The sequence below is a fragment of the Colletotrichum truncatum genome (assembly GCF_014235925.2).
Source record: "Colletotrichum truncatum strain CMES1059 chromosome Unknown Contig_0007, whole genome shotgun sequence".
Lineage (NCBI taxonomy): Eukaryota > Fungi > Ascomycota > Sordariomycetes > Glomerellales > Glomerellaceae > Colletotrichum > Colletotrichum truncatum.
The window spans coordinates 2,350,587-2,368,504 of NW_027222404.1; the positions used below are offsets into that span (position 1 = coordinate 2,350,587).

Sequence of the window (17,918 nt, forward strand, 5' to 3'; positions counted from 1 at the left end):
ATGCAGCCCCAACCCGATGCAATGCAAATGCTCTTATCACTGACTGTGACAGCTTTTTACAACTTCTGAAGAGTACTGGAAAACGCCTCAAGTTCTTCCTTAGAAATAGGGTACGTATGCTCAGGGGCAGGGTATTGCCTGCCCTTGACTTCGTCACGGTAGGCCTCGATGGCCCTCAGGCTCTCGCCCCAGGCATCGCCATATTTCTTGACAAACTTGGGCAAGAACCGACCGGGAGGGAAGTTACCAATCATGTCGACCTGAACCAAGACTTGGCCGGAGCAGCCGTTGCCAGCACCAATACCGATGGTTGGAATTGACAACTTCTCTGTTACGAGCGTCGCGACCTCGGCAGGGACGGCTTCCAGGACGACAGCGAAAGCACCAGCCTCTTGCACGGCTAGCGCATCCTCGAGCACTTTCATAGCGCCATTGCAAGTTTTGCCCTGAACTCTGAAGCCACCTAGAGCATTCTGCCGTTGAGGCGTCAAACCCACATGTGCGAGGACAGGAATGCCAGCTGTGGTGATCTTCTGAATGGTAGGGGCCATCTCTTTACCGCCCTCTAGTTTTACGGACTGAACTCTGCCTTCTTTAATAAAGCGGATCGCAGTCTCAAGAGCTTGTTCTGGGGCAATCTCATAGCTGCCCATGGGTAAATCGCCAACCTAGAACTGCAGTCAGTTGGGTGTTTGGGATGGCCAGGTTAGAGGCATACTCACAGTAAAGGCAGATTTGGTCGCTCTTGCGACAGACCGGCAATGAAGTAACATCTCTTCGACCAAAACTTCGCTAGTGTCTTCCATACCAAGTGCTACCATGGCCAAGCTGTCGCCAACAAGAATTATCTCCATGCCGGCATGGTCGGCAACATGGGCACTTGGAAAATCATGAGCCGTCATCACTGTGATTGGCTCACGCTTCTTGTGAAGACTCCTCAAGGATGCAATTGTGACCTTCTTCCTGGGGTTGACTGGCGGAGTACCCATAGGAGAATGCGAGCTATGTCTGGTTTGCTGTTGTCGCGACATAGTGGGACAGACGGGCCGCAGAAGGAAGGCTGCCGGTGAGGGTCGCGTGCTACGGAGTACGTAGGCACACGACCTCAAACAGGTACTTCGAAAAATATGGGAGGACATATGGAACCACAAGTACCGTTTTCTTGGTACGAGATAGAATGCCAAAATATGCTACTGAAGTAGGGGAAAAAATGCAGATTCAGGAAAGTGGTTCAGTGGTGACGGTCGTGGGATGTCATAGAGAAAGAAAATTTCCAAAAGGTAGAGTTAGGGCGAAGCGGAAGTTTTATTGTCCAAGTCATGATAGTTTTTGCTGCGTAGAATTGAGTATCTCCAGAAAATGCGTGTGGTGTTTCGTTCCCGCCGCCTCAAAGGGAATAAAAGCGGGTCGAATGGGCGCCGGACGACCGTAGAATGCTAAAGGGCCCCAAAAACGGGGTCTGGTCCACTAAGTGTACCTCCGTCATTGGGTGCGCGCCGAGGCACGTCCCTTTCCCACTACTAACAAAGTGCCCTCCCTGTTCGAGTGTACCTGGCAGTGAAGGAGGTATGAGTGAGCAATGCTACCAGTCATACCTACCTTACCTAGTTTGTGTACTGTAGGTGTGCTGTAGTTTACGGCGTAGTTCACGGCATTATGCTGAGCTTCCCAAGTGCGCTGAGCTTAGACCGAGGCAAAATAGCCTCGGGCCCGGAGAATCTGATCTCGGTATTCCGCAAGCGCGGCCATTAGTCCTAATCAGCCTTGGAACATTAGTTCACGTGGTTTGACTTTCTACTACTACATAGCACTGCGCTTTATTTGGCCTGCCGCAACACCCGATCGCCAGTCGCATCACCTGTTGCAAGAATCCCCAGAAGGGGAAATGTGCCTGTGATATATGTGAGAATAGGTAGGTTGATAATAAGAACTGAAAGGCGATTACAATGTCTCTCTACAATTGCCTTATCTTTGGCCGTTTTCTTGCCCGCGTTATAGCCATAGACTAATGAGCTGCTTTAAAAAAAAGACGGTGTTTACGGCGGCACCATTCCTCGGAATGGCCCGAGCACTGTGTTGTGGTCGCATGTTGCAGCACAAGGCCGTTACGACATGATGCCTTACTCAAAATCAAGACACCGAGGAAGCCATATATTTGCGAGCCATGTGAGAAATATGTGAAGTCAATTTTAGATGGAGGGCATGTGACCTTGAGTCTCAGGGTATGCTGTCTGCAAATTTGGATGGCCACGTATAATCAATGCGTAGGGTACTCCTACGCAGTCCACAAGCATACACTGGTCCTGTGGCTGGAACGTCCCGACTCACTGACATGACACAACCAACCAACCTCTTCGACGCTGGGTGCTGATGTACCCCGTCTTGTTGGCCTCTGCGGCTTACAAGGTTCGCATTGTCTGGATTGTCTTAGTCAAAACTCGACAATCCTAGCTGAATCCAGTCTAACCGCTTAATCTTCGGGCCCACATTCCTTATCGCGGCACTTATCAGCTGTGGTCCGGGATCGCCCACATCATCATCGCGCGTGACTTGGCGTCAGGAACTCGATCCGACTCCTCCTCCCCTCTTTGTAACAACCAACAACTTGTCTTAAGTGCTCTGGGACAACGAAAGCGCACTTCTCGTCGAAACTCCACCTCTCTTATTTCCTTCGACATAAAACGATATCAGTACCTTTTCTTCCGACTCCGAACCATCTTTCAGTAACATAATCAGTCCCAACTCCGGCCCTCTGTCATCTAGCCACCGTCCGAACTCCCCTGCATTCGACAAGATGAGTAGCCCACGCAGGAGAATCGAGACTGATGTAAGTCTGCGCCATCAGCTGCCAAATACTTTTTTTGTCGCATACGCAGATGAAGATTAACTAACTCGTTGCACAGGTCATGAAGTGAGGAGTCAAAAATCACGCCACAATGTTGCTGCCCAGCTAACCTGATCTAGGATGTGCGATTCGCAAGCAAACCACTTTCCTTTGCTTATGCTAAAGTGTACAGGTTGATGAGTGACTATGAGGTCACCTTAGTGAACGATAACAGTACGTTTGTTTTTCCGCTGCCGTTCTAGCTTCTACAAACCACCTAACTAACAGCTTCTAGTGTAAGGACGAGAATCCCTCACCGAACGGCCCATCCTGACGACATTGAAATAGGCAAGAGTTCTACGTCCGATTCAAAGGGCCAGCTGAGAGTCAGTGTAATACGTATTGCCAGGGCAAGGACTAGTTATGCTGATTCCACATAGCTCCGTTCGAAGGAGGCGTCTGGAAGGTCCATGTCGAGCTCCCCGATCAGTACCCCTACAAGTCGCCGAGTATCGGATTCGTTAACCGCATTTTCCACCCCAACATCGACGAGCTGTGAGTTTTCTTTTTTGGGAAACTTTTACGAGAGGGAGATGGCGTTCTGGGCTGTGAACGGGGCGAGGAACTAATGGGGGATATTGCATAGGTCGGGATCCGTCTGCTTGGACGTAATCAACCAAACCTGGTCGCCCATGTTCGACATGATCAATATCTTTGAGGTTTTCTTGCCCCAACTTCTGCGATACCCGAACCCGACAGACCCTCTTAATGGCGAAGCGGCCGCTCTAATGATTAGGGAACCGAAGAGTTATGATGCCAAAGTTAAGGGTGCGTGGACTTTACACGAAGAATTGAATCATGGAGCAACGGATACTAAAATGGGGACAGAGTACGTGCAAAAGTACGCGAACAAAGATGCCGCGGACGAGAACGGTGCTGAAAGCGAAGATGACGATGACATGTCGTCTGTCGGAAGTTTCGGGGACGATGACGAGGAGCCCGCCGGACGGCTGGATGACGTATGAGCGCAACGACTTCGAGGACTCTGTTAGAAGCATTCATGGAAATGGCGTCGATGAAGACTTATATCCCCCGGGCTTGATTGGTCTTGCATTCCGAAGTTCTGTCCGATTTGCGCCCTTTCTACAATTAGGGGCCGACGGCACCGGGCTTTTTTTTTGTTTTGTTTTTTTGTTTCAGGGATAGGTAAGGCATGTATGGATTTAACTTTGGAGTTTTCTACAACACTGGACGGACTGGATTATGATGGACATGCCTCGAGAAGACGACAATAGTTGGCCGATGGAAATGGGGACATGCCAACAACACTACCCCCCATAGATTGGATCTTTGTTTAGTTGAACTTAACGGTCCACTCCTTCAAGAGCCTTCAGATAGTTGCCAATGACTATATTCACATCTACATCTGCTATTATAAATAGCCATGGATAAATGGTCACAATTTCATTCCTCTCTAAACGCAGATTAGGCGGGGGAATCCGGCTACGATTGAGCCAAAGTTGGTCATGTAGAATGCAATCGATTTTTTACAAAGAACGGTTCTTCGCAGAAAGATTCTGTTTATGAGGATTATATTATGGTCAGGCACTTTTCCGATTTTGATGTTCTTATGAAATGTAGATCTTGTTCCGGGGTATCTTATCCTGCGCTGTCTGTCATAACGCCATGTAATCTAGTTTGAAGAACCCATGCTTAATCTGAGTCTGAATCATAGCCCACAAGGGCCTTGGCGGAGGGCAACGCCGGTCTATCACTCTGCTTTGGCTCCTCCTCCTCCTCCTTAACATCCCGTTTCCGTTTAACGCCTGGTAACCTCGCTGGATTCCGCTCCATACGCGCTTCCAGCAGAAATGGGTCTCGAGATATTCGCGTGTTGCTGACAATTTCCGAGACGATGTTATCCTTTCTCTTGGACGCAAGCAATTCGGCCTTTGGTGTCCCCTTTGGTGCTTTCGCGACAGAGCCCTTAGAGGCGGCGGAGGAGGAGAATAGCGGCTTTGCCAGGACTTTGTCTGTTCGAGCATCATCGTCATTGTCGGGCCCGAAGTCTACAAGTGAGGCCCTCATCGCATCTTCTTCCGTCGCGAGCACAAGATCGATTCCTAAGCTCATCTTGTCTTTCAGCGCCTCGCTCACCTCTGCCTCCTTCTCCCGCTCCTTCCTCCCGGTGCGGAAGGTCCGTCTCAGCGCCTTGTTGCGCGAGTACGGGTCGTCCCACTGCCGCTTAGAGACGTCTTCAAGCGCATCTATCCGCTCAGTCGCCTGCGCAAGCTGCTGACGATCCTCGATGGTCTTCTCCAGGCTCGCAAAGGCGCTGCTCCTCAGCTTCTGCCTCTCTTCCTCCGTCATGATGACCATTTCTCCCTCCCTTGGCACCGCCCCGTCAGCGGTATCGTCCTCCCCAGTATCCCGCTTCTTGGCGCCTGAGACGACGACGTACGCCGTGTTCTTCGGATCTGTCTTGATCTCGATGGCACCGCCGCAGTCTGCATGCCGCATGCGGAACTGCCATATTGGCGTGGAGTAATAGCTGCCGACCCTCTTCTTCTCGGCGTTGAAGCGCACGCCTTGGCCGATGATAGTGGGCTTGGGGCACGTGGAACACCATATAGGATAAGGCATCTCGAAACGCACCGTAAGTATTCCAGAGGAAGCGAGCTTGGAAGCGCGCGCGCCGAGGGCGTGTTTCCCGTGCAGCTTATTGCCCGACGTCGTGCCCTCGACGTCGGGAGGGACATAGCGTCCCATGTTGAAGCCCTGCATCCTGGGCCAGCTTTATTTAGTGAGCTTATACAGCAATGCAAGAATAAGTGGATGAGCCGGTCGGTTTCAGTGGGCGTTTTCGAGGGTAGTCGCCAGCGTCGATGGCTACCTGACAGATAACATTAAACATGAAAGCTGATCGTAGGCTTCGCCCCGGGTGGTGGGGAGGTCAATCAATGGCTGTGGCGCGGGGCATCTCGCTTATGTAATGACTTCCTGGAGATGCAGGTACCACTAACATGACAGTGCTGACTTCACCTTCACACCTTTTTTTTCTCCTTTACAGTTGGAACTGCACAGCGGAATCTAGATTAGTCCGTCACTCTACGTTCAGATATTATGAATATATAGATTCAAACCCCCCTGCTGCGCAAAATGCTGTCCCAGCCGAATTTCTGGTGTGGCTGACAACGCAACATCTTAGGCGGCGGCGATCGTACTCGTTGAAACCGGCCATCCAATGCTTCGTTGCAATTGGGACTTTGAAGGTCACATTAGCTAGACAATGACGAGGCCATTTCCTGAAACATAGACGTGCGTAAAGCCGACGGTTTCCGGCTCCCGGAAATGTCTGAAAAGTGAGCTTATTGTACCCATCTGTCGAAGGCGAGGCTGATGGGCAATTGTCACCATCGATTGCGTGATTGGGTTTGGATGAGATACATGAACGCGCTGTTTGCCCGCTGTCATAACGTTTCTGCTCCATGCTCGCAAGCATTACATGGCGATTTAATCAATATCGAAACTCGTTACTCCGAGAAACTCACCTCCTTCAGCAATTCACTGATTCCGTCCGTAATCTTACGAAACTGCCATGCATCCCCTTGGGAGTTGATGGAGTTAGTAATGAACACGCTCTCATTCCGCCCGAACATACTTATCCTACCAAACTCGATATCGCCTTCACAACAGGAAATTCTCGGCTGGTCTAATATTCCAGTATGCCTCGTTCTAACATCTTCTTGTTAGCCTTTATCACTCAAGAGGCTGAAGGAGACACTTTGGCATCGCAACCACGCCCACATGAAAGCTCGCGGCTTGTCCGCGGCGACGACCACTTGGAGGCCTCCATCTTGTACATGGACGTTAAAGATCAGATAACCAATTTGATGCGGCCAAATGCGGGTTTGCACGGGACGAACGAGCCTCGTAAACTCAAGTTTCGTTACTTCCATAAATGGTGTTATTGAGGTCGTTTATGCCGGAGGGTGTTCCCAGTCAGTTGGTCTTGGCGATTCTTCGATCCTTGGCCAGCTTGCAGGAGGCTCGGCAGTGCCTAAGTACCCTGGATTCTCGGATACCACAGTAGCCACTGACAAGATATACCCAGGTTTTACACAGAACAGTACAATTGGGTACGCGGAAACGACGGCCAGTGTTGAGGGAACACTTGACATTGATATTGCCTTTCTCAAAGATACTGCTGGTGAATCGCATGAACCGAACGCTCCTGGTCCTCCCAGCTTCAGTCTAGCCACACTTACTGTACACGTTCGACTGTTTGACGGAGTGGAGCCCTGGTGAGAGAAAGAGCACTGTCAAGATTACCTATCACATCCTTGCGGACCATCTCGAAGAAGAACGCGCAATCGGCTGTGCACAACATAGCAAAACTAACTGGCGTGGGAGCCAGGGCCCGGCTTGCCATCATATGCTTACACAAACGGCGTCCACCATCTGCCGAAGCTTCCGTCATACAACCACACACTGGAATCACGGCCAACGGTGAGGGTTTAAAGTCCATGTTTAAATCATCGCAAGACATCAAGGTATATCATTCATGCCCAAATACTCAAAATCTCAATCTATGCCAAGTATGGATCGCTCAACATCCAAAAACGATGCTATCTCAACCCCGCTCAAAATGACGGACAGTATAAATCCCCCAGAGTTGCGCCGGCACCGCTTGTAGCGTATCGTTCCCTATGTATCATCGATCCAAATCAAGTCCAAATGTCATCAAGATAGGGGCTCTGGGCGGTGGCATCGTCTTCTCATCGTAACCTCCCTTTTTATCGAGTTGCTCATTGTTGTCCGCCGCCCAGGCACCCAGTGGTATCCCGCAGATCATTATGCACTCCCCTGTACCCAAATAGCAAAAAAAAAAAAAAAAAAAGACCTGCTCCTTCGGGGAGTGAAGTCATAAAAAAGAAAAAGTGAGAGAAAGAAGAGAAAAAAAGCAAAACTATATCTTCGGGGGAAAAAGAATCTGCTCAAGTGAGCGCTTCTTCTCTTTGTGTAATCGTTATCCTTCAACTTGCAGCTCCGTCCTCACCTGCTGCAATCGTCAATCGGCCATGCTCGCCATGCCTGCCATTGGAGCAAAAGTCTCATACATCTCGTCATCGCTGCTATCTGCGCTGGGGCTCTGGGGGCTCTGAGCATTGCTCACGTCAGCGCTCGGCAGCCCGCTAAAGCTGCCCAGGCTGATGGTCGGTGGCGCACTCTGGCCGAGGGCTAGCAGTCCGTTACTTCCAAAGCTGCTGCTGATTCCTCCAAAACCCATATCCACAACGCTTCCGCTGCGGCTCATTGACGGCTTCTCTGGAAGTTTCTTAAGAAGGCCGGTTGAAATGTCGAGCATGGTCATAGCGAAATTCGTCAAGCCCTTGCCTTCACCAGGCTTAGAGCTCACGGAGAGTGTCCATCGGTACTCGCCCAAGCGCCGTCGGTACCAGTCAGCTTCTTCCCTGCCGGGTGATGTCGCCCAGAGGAGGGAGCCAAATGTGCCAATAAGGGCAAAATTCGTCTTGGAAGCAAAATACCAGAATGAGCGCAGGTGGGAGGAGTTCAGACGATTGACAAAGTCCATGGCGGAAATGAGTCTGGCCTTGGCCGCACTACGGCAAATGTGCTGCACATACTGGTCAACAGCTGAGCCTGTGGCCTCCAGAGAACGAATAATACGGCGGTGAAGGGTGATTTCGGCAGCGAAGTAGGCGAGGTGAAGGTAGCCAATACTCGATAAGCGGTTCGCGGGTACAGTGTTGGCTGAGTACGAACTATCCATACGGATCGTCGCGGGCAGACTGGCATACCATTCCTTGAGCTTCAACTGTATCGGCTTTGCCATGGAAAGAACGAGGTGTGTGCCTTGTCCACCGGCATTCATGACAGTCTGTTGGGCTTGCAATGAGTAGAACGTGTCAAGAATCTCGGCGAGGATCTGCGACAGCTGCACCATCTGCCCAAACAAGGTACGACCGCGCTCGATTTCCAGTTTGTCTTCCACATCCTTCTCATCCCACTCAACATCGGGGAAATCGTGCGGCGACAGCGCTTGTACTCCCCAGTTGGAAGAGAAAATGTGCGACGGTCGCCCATGAACAAGAGATCCCCACTTGTCTTGCATGTATAAAGCCCACGCAAGGCGCTTTCGCAGACCCTTTTCCCAAGGCGGTATTTTCCAGCCCGTGCAGTCGAGATGTAAGCCGAGTTCCTGGGCAATGGCGACAAGCTGGGCAGTCGGGGCCCACTGGTCGCCCTCAGGCCGCTGGGATAAAAGGAGACCGGCCTGGATAGTGGACAGTTTCGGCCGGTACATGGCATCTGCGAGGGTTGTACGGATGAGCCGTTCAAGATCAGACACATTCGGTCGAGGTAGTCGGGCCAGTTCCTCATCGTGATCCCACCAGTTAATCGCAAACAGGTAGACAGCAGCTAATAAACAGGGTGAGAACTCGCGATAACTTCGCTCGTATTTTTCCAGGAAGACCGTCTTTTGTATGATTGGGAAGGCCGGATGTACGATGCGGAAGTACAGATCTACAAGCTTGCGACCATGAGGCCGTACAAGGTTTTCGATTTCCTCAACATCCTCAAGAATGTGCTCGTGGCCCGGCGTGTTGAAATCAGGTAGCAGCAGAAAGGTGTCATCATCACTGACCTTGCGGAGGGTGCCGCGTGCCAAGAGACTCTCGTCATGAGGGTCAAAAGGCGAGAGGTTGATGAGAGAAGGCTCGAAGTCAGTGGTCGGGCCGATATACTGACTGTAGCGATCGTTTTGGAGACCTAGCGTCCGCTTCAGCAGAGTAGGGCCACCAACGTTCGCCATATCTTCAATAAAGGAGCTGCTCCCCGTAGTACTGGAAAGGCTGGGCTGGTGTTGCCGCCGCCTTCTGATATCGGCGGTCCTACTAGGTGAACTGTTGTGCCAGTCACGTGTCAGATATTAAGGTTTCGTTAAGGTATGGTCCCTTGGACCGCAGCGGCCGCATCGCAGTCATAAGGACCCAACTTAACGGGCGCAAAGAGATGAATGACAGGGGAAGCAACTCAGACCAGCGAGAACAGCAAGTCGGAAGGCCGCAGTGGAGGTGTTTTGGAGGAAAAAGATGGGAAAGAAGGTTTGGGTATATTATATGAGCGAGAGTGAGATGGAGGGGACTGACCTTCTTTTGCCAATTGAGTCGTCAAAGTCGCCGTTCAGCTTTCGTTTCCTTGGTTGGGGGCTGTTGAGCAGGGAACACTCTGAGCCGCTAGCCTGGCAGGGTATGCAGCTGTCGTCGTCTTCGCTCACAATGCACTTGACCCTAGACCTTTGGCACGATTCGCATGGGCTGAGAGAACGAGTGGTGTAGGAGCCGACGGACTCGGCAATTTCCCGGCCAGGCATGCTGCCGCGGAAGAGGTCGAGGTTCGTGAAGTCCTGGCGATAAGAGTTTTGACGGCGGGGTGGTTTGGGCGCAATGGCGATAGGAGCCGTCCTGATGACGGCACTTGGGTTGGACATGTTGGGCAAGCTCGATAGTAGAAGAAAGCTATGTATATACGGGCAGGTTTAGGCCGACGCAGGGGAGGACGGACGGACAGACCCGGTTTGTCGAAACGGGGCCCCGGCCCTGGTCTGGTCTGGTCTGGTCTGGAGATTGAGATTGGGGGGATGAGGCGGGTGCGAGTTACTCCTAGGGTTCTCCGGAGATATGAGGACGGTGATAGGACGATAGACTTCCTTCGATGCTAGAAGAGCGGTTGGCGCAGTCGCCGGGATGGAAAGCTGGACCAGTAAACAACAGCCCCACGGCGCAGCGGCAGACAAGATGCAGGTGATGTAATGTTCCTGGCCTGTCTGGTCTTGGAGCCGCCACCGAAATCGACAACGATAGAGTCTCCTTGGTCGATATGAATACAGGAATGTGTACGTAGCGCACGAGATGCACGATCCGCCAGACACGATTGGTTAATGAGCACCTATTCGGTCTGCCCTTGCCCTTACGTCTGGTGGGTGAGCCTGTGCTGTAACACAGATCAATGGACAGGGCACAAAAGATTTTGATAACGCTACGGCGCGCCGAGGCCGGTTGAGATAAGACTCCTATGGTAGAAGGTAGTAAGGTATCGAGCGACAACGGCGGACGGACGTCGACCGGGTACGATAGCGAGGTTTGACGTGACCGATGGGGCTGTGTCCAGGCTAGGTCGAGTTGAGAAGAAGCAACAAAGGCCACGCGAGAATTGTGTGTAAGGGAAGAAAGTAACCCGGAGGTATTGAACCAGGCGAAGCGGTACCGAGTTAAGCGGCAATGGGAATTAGAGGCGGAAGAACAGGACTCCCCTTGTCCGTCCTCTCTCTTTTTCCCCCCCCCTTATGTTAGATCTGGGGTGGGTTGCAGAAATCCGAGGGGCCGGCTTGGGTCTTTGGGGTTGGGGGATAAGGGTCGGCAGAGATAAAGATAAAGCGCCGCAGCGGGAGTGGGCGAGACGGATTGATTTGCGCCCGTTTTTGGTGATGGAATGTGGTGGTGGTTTTGTTTTTGGGGGGTGCGGATGCAGGGCCGAATTTGGGGCCGGATATAATTCCTTGGGATTGGATGGATTGGGTTTGATGGATCGATATAGGGTGGGCTCAAGTGACGATGGAGGCAAGGATGAGATAAGCCTGGCTTATCGGTGTCATTGGGCCCCGGGGGGGGCGTTAAAGTATATGTAAGAGGCGACGTCTCTTTCTGCCGTTTTAAGGACCCATTATTGAATGTGCGGCACCGCAACCATAAATGAATTTTGGTATTCGTTTTGTTGGAGACGCAGTAATAATATTTTATGGGGAGGGTGGCGAGGATGAAGGGGCGAGAGTGAGAAGAGAGGAAGAGCGGAAGAGGAAGAGAAGGGAGGGGGGAAAGGAAAGAGAAGAGTGTAAAAGTAAGTGGGAGGAAAAAAAAAAAAAGAGGCCAAGGACGTTAAAGAGTATGGTAAGAGTAAGAGAAAGTGAGAGGACAGGACGGAGACAAGCACTCTACTAAGGTACCCAAACAGACGCCAGACCAACCACAGCAATAAAATAAAATAAAACAAAAAAGCATTCGGGTGGGAGAAATACGGACGCGAATGCAAATGGGTTCCCCTTGCGACCACCCCTCTTGACTGATAGTCGCGTAGTCGTCGTCGCCGCCTCTGAGTATCTGGAGACCTCAGCACGACGGGATCTGCCCTGGATGGAGCACAAGCAGGATCAGGATAGGAGTGGATGTCAAGTAGAAGAGTCAGACCGCCAGGGGGGTCTACATGCAGAGGCAGCAACAGTAGTAGTGGTGTTATAGTGGCAGTGGCAGCAGCAGCAGCAATAAAGAGGGTAGGCGGATGGCCCAGGAATAATTAAAGCGCAGTTAACCCCGGCTCCCTTCACTTGAATGGCACGTCTCGCCTCGGTGGATGAATTAAAAAAGAGACTCGAGGGGGGGGGGGGGGGGGGTTTGGAAGATGAGGGGAGACCACAACTGACTGGCCGGCGGGCGTAGACTTACTTGAGCTCGGGCATGCGACAAGGCATGATAGACCCGACCGAGGACAAAAAGAGAGAAAGTCCCAAACCTTGGTCTGATGGGGTATGGGGATCAGGATGGGGATGGAGCATGGCATGGCAAGGGCATGGACAGGTCGACTGAGATGGGACGGGATAGGATAGGATGGGATGGGATGGGATGGGACGGGCATGGCCTCACTCTCTTGCCTGTGGCGGCCCATCTTCGCCCTTCACCGACCTGGTACACAGGAGACCAAGGCAAGGGGGGGACGGGATTAGTAGCGGCAGGCAGTGCAAGCATGGCATTAGTATCAGACTCTCGAGGCAAGCAGCAAATAACCGCGGCCAACGGTTGTGTCAGTGACAGATGACACAGAAGAATTAGAACAGTAGTGGAAAGCAGACTGATACAAGAGAGCAAGAGGGAGACGGAGAAAGAGACAGAGAGGGCAAGCCGGGCTATCCTCAACGCAGGGTAAGTGTGTTCAAATCCAAGTTGAAACTGTCCAATTACAGACAAGAGAATTACATTTTGGCTCCGGGGAATCGAACGACAAGACGGGCTTTGATGCGGCGGCGGCGGAAGAGCAAAGCGCAAGAGTAACAAGGTATGGTAAGAGAAAGAGAAGGGACAATAAGGCAGTGACGGAGTTGGCTATGCCCAGAGGGGAGGCAGGTACACCAAGTGGTGTTAGTTGGAGAGGTCCAGGTCTAACATGATGTGTGTGATAGCGATTACGTTGTACAGTAAGCGTATCGGAGGAGAGGGGCGGTCGATGTCTTGCCTTTTTCCCACTTGCTGGAAAGGCGCGAGGCTAAAAGGGGCAGATATGGCCGTTTTCGTTGCATGCGCACCCCCCCGGACAAACTACTACTTGGTTGAGGAAGAGTCGGGCATCTCTGCGGTGAAGAACCAACCAGAGACGGCGTGGTTGAAGGGATCTGAGAGATAGAGACAGAGAGAGGGAGGTGTGTAACAGAAAGGAGGGACAAACCTGAGATTTTTCTCCACAAAAGCACATGGCAAAAGGCACAAGAGACATGGGGCTGCTAGGAAAGTGAAAGATAAAGCACGAGACACATCGGCCAACTGATGGGCGCGACCTTATCTCTGTCCATTCCTGGAGCAGCACGGGCAGAAAGATGCTACGAGACAGAAATACATAATAGCATTTGGGCAAATCATGGCTCATATATTTGACTGTCAGGTAAGTTCCTAGCCACGGGCCCTCACCCCTGGTGCTGCAAGATCCGAGTCGGCGGTACTCGGGCGGAACATTAGGCCCACAAGCTTCCACAGCCTTTCTGCAGCTCTGTTGCGACTATGTGCCACTTCGAGCGCTTGTAGCGCGTTCGTACAGCGGCACGGACAGCGGACAGCCCCGGTACATTGTACTATGTGTGCCCCTCTTTCCTGGCTAGAGTGGCTCCCATTACCTTATGAAAAATCCGGCGGTAGCCTGATTGGGACTAACGCGGCAATACTGATAACGTAACAGTTGTATATTGCCGAGTCAGGGCTCTCGCGAACCTCCAACTTTTGGCTCCCCAGTAGCCATGTTTGATGCCATATCCAGTATGTCCAGCATCCCCCCCCAAGCAGTGACATGCGTGTGCTGTCTACCTATTCCAAGGTAAGATACATCGTCCGTTACTACCTTGCTTTGGTTGCCATGTAAGTTGCACTTTACCTGCCTGCTCAAGTCGCATGCAAGCCCGACGTGCAGCGTGGCAGTAGCAGCAACACCAGTGATAGACCCGCCAGATGTCTGTAGGGATAAGCCTGGCTATGCAGCATCCAGAATGGGGGCCACCACACACTCACTCACCCACCACCATGTTCAACCAGCAGCAACACCATCATCGTCCCTCATCCATGACCGCAATCATGACACAAGTCGGTGCTACGATGTGCGCTTCTGCCATCGACTCGGCCTTATGTACGGAGTAGTACTAGGTAGCATGCCAACTTACTCTTACCGACTCCAACTGGGCACAGAAATCAACCAACAGTACCAGACCGTGCTGAATTTACGATTCCGATTACCTACAAATTCCATCATCATCGGCAGGATCAACAGACGCTTGTGACAGCGGATGGCCAAACGAAGACGGTGAATCCCTGATATGCCGCGCCAACTGCCTACCTAATCACCGCTCCGCCGTTGCGCCGCAGGGTCCTTTTCGATTCTTGACTCCTGCCCCCTGTCATACCTCACATTCCTTTTCATTCTTGTCTCGTCCTGTGTGGTCCCTCAGTTGAACCCCATTTCCATGCGTTGGGTCAGACACGGATGCGTCGTTCCCTTTTACTTACAAGATATAAACGACAAACGATAAACCAAACCACTCGGGACGGCGACGCCTGGGCCCTGATCTGATGCAACTATCCGGCTATGCCCGATGCACAGGGAATATGTCCCAGTCCTTGATATTCTAAACGCGGTCAAGTGTCCTTTGCCTGTCCCCGAATCGGCGTCAGGGGGGTGGATAGGCATTCTCTTACTCCCTAGTACAAGAGTCTCCAACCATATAGTGATAGAGATACCTCATAACTCACCACCCTCAGGGCTCTCCAACGCCAGATCTGGTGGACCGGCGTCAGCTCCTGGTAACGCGGGGTTGCGGGGCATCCACCACATCTGGCCTCCTGCGAATCATCGACCCTGCTTTTCCTGTTTGTTCTGCTAATCATGCCAAATCATGCTAATCTATTTTTCTGCATCGGTTTCTGTTGCCATCGGAATTAAACCGCAGGGCCAAAACAATAAAAAACAGCACCAGAAGAGGGGGGGATGGGGAAAGAAGAGGAAGAAGGAAAAAACCACTCATCAATTCACCCACTTCGCCCACCACCACAACCATCCACGTCAATCTTGGCCTACCCACAGTAAACGCTTACCCTGCCATTCTTTCCGGCCAAACGGCTTCCTTTCCAACCTCCTGCTCTCTTTGCCAACGGTCGTACTGCATCTCATCCGTCTCATCCTCTCCCAATTGTCATGTCGGCTCGTCTGCCGAGAAAGCTGCCCCCCTTCCCTACCAAATGTCCCTCGTGCTCAACTGCCTTACGTTTCCTTCAACTAATCGCCTCAACGCCTCTCAAAAACGCTTAAAATCCCTTCCCATCAACCCCTGCCGCTGACCCCCACAAATCCCTGCATCTCGTGTCTCTTCCGACCGCCTCTCCTCAACAATCCGCAAGCCACAGCCCTTCTCCAGAGACACATCCTCGTGGGGGATTTCTCCCATGTGTCGTGCCGCATCGTGAACTCATCACACACGCACACTCACGCACATACACACATCGACCCCCTAACCCAGCAGCTCCAGACAAGGGGAACCCTCGCGTACATGCCCAGCCGGTTCTTACGTCATTAATGTCCAAATACCGCTAGGTTCACGATGCCTGCCCGGCGGCTCTATCGCTAGCGTTCCGGGGGCCGTCGGCGGTACACGAGTGCGCCTGTGCTTGCCAAGTTGGACATCGGGTCATCGTTTGCCATTTTCCCAACCGGCAGCTCCCGCCCCGGTGAAGATTTGCCCGAACATGTGCTGTCTCGGTCCGAGGAGACCGCCGTATGAAGATAACAATCCAGACGAACGGGAATGAGGTTGCTTAGGTGAAGCATTGTGTTTTTATTTTATTTTATTTTTTCTTCATCAACTTCTCATCTTGTCTTGTGCGGTTTCTAGTTTGCACACTATTCCTCTCGCGCTTGTTGCCCAACGTTCGTTTGGTGCCCACACCGCCCATGACTTTGAGAAACGATCCAGGGGTGTGTGTATTTTTTACTCGCCCGCATCTTCCTCGCCAGTAGCGAACTTCTTACGTGCAAAGCTGCAAAAATGCGGTCATATCAAAGCCCGAAATTCTTCTTCAGGAAGCACCTGCTGTCGTCGGAACGCTGAAGTTGACCCAGTCGGAGCTCCTCCAATCGTCCTCGGGACCAAATGCCTTAGTCGATAGTACCGACGTTGAGGAGCGCGTAGGCTTCCGATGTGGGCACGGGCAGAAGCTTACGTTTTGGGAAGCGATAGGCTTTGAGAAAAGCAGGATGAATCCCAGCTGAGGTCCCGCCAATTTGCCGTGTTCTCCTGTGATCAAGGTTAGGGCGGCAAATTTAAGGGTCGCTGCCACTCTATTTCAATTTTTAATCACGATACAAACGCTAATGCCAACCCAAACCGGTGAACAACAACGTTCGAGACCATGTGCATCCGCTGATCTTAGGAAATCTGATTGGTCATGGAATCCTACCGTGTGCTAAGCCCAGCCCTGTGAGTGTGTGTGTGTGTGTGTGTGTGTGTACTATGTATGTGTGTATCAAAAGACGCCGCTCTGTTCTCCGAGGTCAAACAAGGGAAGATAAACCATCAATCATCGACTTTCGGGATAATTCACGGGGCTGCTGTCCGGCGGAAGTCTTCCGTCTGCTGATCCCCTACTGGTCATGAGACTTGAAATGTGGTGATGTTGCGAGGGGGGGGGGGGGGGGGAGGGGGAGGGAACTGTTTGGTAACTTGAGGACATCACAGTGGCAGGGAGGGTGTGTTTGGGACATTCACATCGACGTACCCCTCCATTGGACTGTTTCTTGGGAAGCTCGAGGGGACGTTTCAGGGTATCTGATGCGTCCTCATTTTCGAAGATCCCATTCTTCGCCGAGAGTATCATCTGCTCACTTGATGAACCGCACCCATCTCGGACACGCCTTGCTGACGGACAATATGTGGTGGCATCAGCCATGGTGATCATGGGCGTCTCTGACTGCGTACCAGGTCCGACGGAGTCTTTGGACGTCTCTTGGCGCGGATATGCCAGCATACAATGATTCCTTCGTTTAGCCGAAGCTGCGGCCCTATTCCAAGAGCATACAAACCTCCTCGTAGACTCCTCCAGCCTCGACCTGTGCAGGTATGCTCATCCGAAACCCCCCGACTTTGACGAAGCCCAGCTTCTCGTAGAACGGTACGGCGTCCATCGTGCTCTCCAAGAACACCTGAAGCCCCTTGCCCTTCGCTTCTTTCGTGACGGCACGCATCAGTGCCGTCCCGGCACCGCGGCCCCGGAAACGGTCGTCGGTACACAGAAACGTCAGGTCTAGAACGCCCTTGGGGGCCATCCCCGACGAACGGACCACCGGGCACCGCCCGTGGCGGAGGCCGGCGGAACCGGCGGCGGGGATCGCCCACGACATGTCAGATTCCGGGTCTTGCATTAGCGCTCAATGGCCGCGCGATAAGAGAGGCGCGTTTGTCCGTTTGAGGGTGGGTAAAGCGTGGGTTCGCAGTGCGAAAATGTGGTTCCGCGGAGATAGTGATGAAATGGTAATCTCCAGGTTCACCCCCAATGACACCAGAAAAAGAAAGGGAACCAAAAAAAAAAAAAAAAAAAAAAAAAAAGGGGACAAAATGAACAAGTCCCTCCCCCCTCTTCAATCACCCCGGCCCACAAAGCAAAAGCGACTTCGGAGCCGGACCTTTTAATTGCGGACTTTGCTCGAAATGACAACGTCGACCTTGGCGGGGAAACGGGGGGACGCACCACACTACCGCTCGGGGGGTTCT

At 52.2% G+C, this 17,918-nt stretch overlaps 5 protein-coding genes across 5 annotated transcripts; 1 reads left to right on the forward strand and 4 right to left on the reverse strand.

Annotated features, from left to right (window-relative positions):
• Window positions 1-56: 56 nt before the first annotated feature.
• On the reverse strand, window positions 57-1,139 carry CTRU02_211063 (3-methyl-2-oxobutanoate hydroxymethyltransferase; the record flags this gene model as incomplete). Its single annotated transcript, XM_036720088.1, has 2 exons — window positions 57-668; window positions 723-1,139. 2 exons carry the CDS (start codon window positions 1,137-1,139, stop codon window positions 57-59), a joined length of 1,029 nt encoding a protein of 342 aa, XP_036587831.1.
• Window positions 1,140-2,794: 1,655 nt separating this feature from the next.
• On the forward strand, window positions 2,795-3,849 carry CTRU02_211064 (ubiquitin-conjugating enzyme; the record flags this gene model as incomplete). Its single annotated transcript, XM_070205570.1, has 5 exons — window positions 2,795-2,831; window positions 3,011-3,058; window positions 3,265-3,379; window positions 3,471-3,652; window positions 3,713-3,849. The coding sequence occupies 5 exons, from the start codon at window positions 2,795-2,797 to the stop codon at window positions 3,847-3,849; spliced, it is 519 nt and encodes a 172-aa protein (XP_070060813.1).
• Window positions 3,850-4,537: 688 nt separating this feature from the next.
• Window positions 4,538-5,608, reverse strand: CTRU02_211065 (DUF455 domain protein; the record flags this gene model as incomplete). Its single annotated transcript, XM_036720090.1, has 1 exon — window positions 4,538-5,608. One exon carries the CDS (start codon window positions 5,606-5,608, stop codon window positions 4,538-4,540), a length of 1,071 nt encoding a protein of 356 aa, XP_036587833.1.
• A 2,287-nt stretch (window positions 5,609-7,895) lies between these two features.
• Window positions 7,896-10,340, reverse strand: CTRU02_211066 (nitrogen regulatory protein otam; the record flags this gene model as incomplete). The annotated part of the gene is made up of 2 exons (XM_036720091.1): window positions 7,896-9,753; window positions 10,000-10,340. 2 exons carry the CDS (start codon window positions 10,338-10,340, stop codon window positions 7,896-7,898), a joined length of 2,199 nt encoding a protein of 732 aa, XP_036587834.1.
• A 6,869-nt stretch (window positions 10,341-17,209) lies between these two features.
• CTRU02_211067 (uncharacterized protein) lies at window positions 17,210-17,569 on the reverse strand (the record flags this gene model as incomplete). Its single annotated transcript, XM_036720092.2, has 1 exon — window positions 17,210-17,569. The coding sequence occupies one exon, from the start codon at window positions 17,567-17,569 to the stop codon at window positions 17,210-17,212; it is 360 nt and encodes a 119-aa protein (XP_036587835.2).
• Window positions 17,570-17,918: the final 349 nt, after the last annotated feature.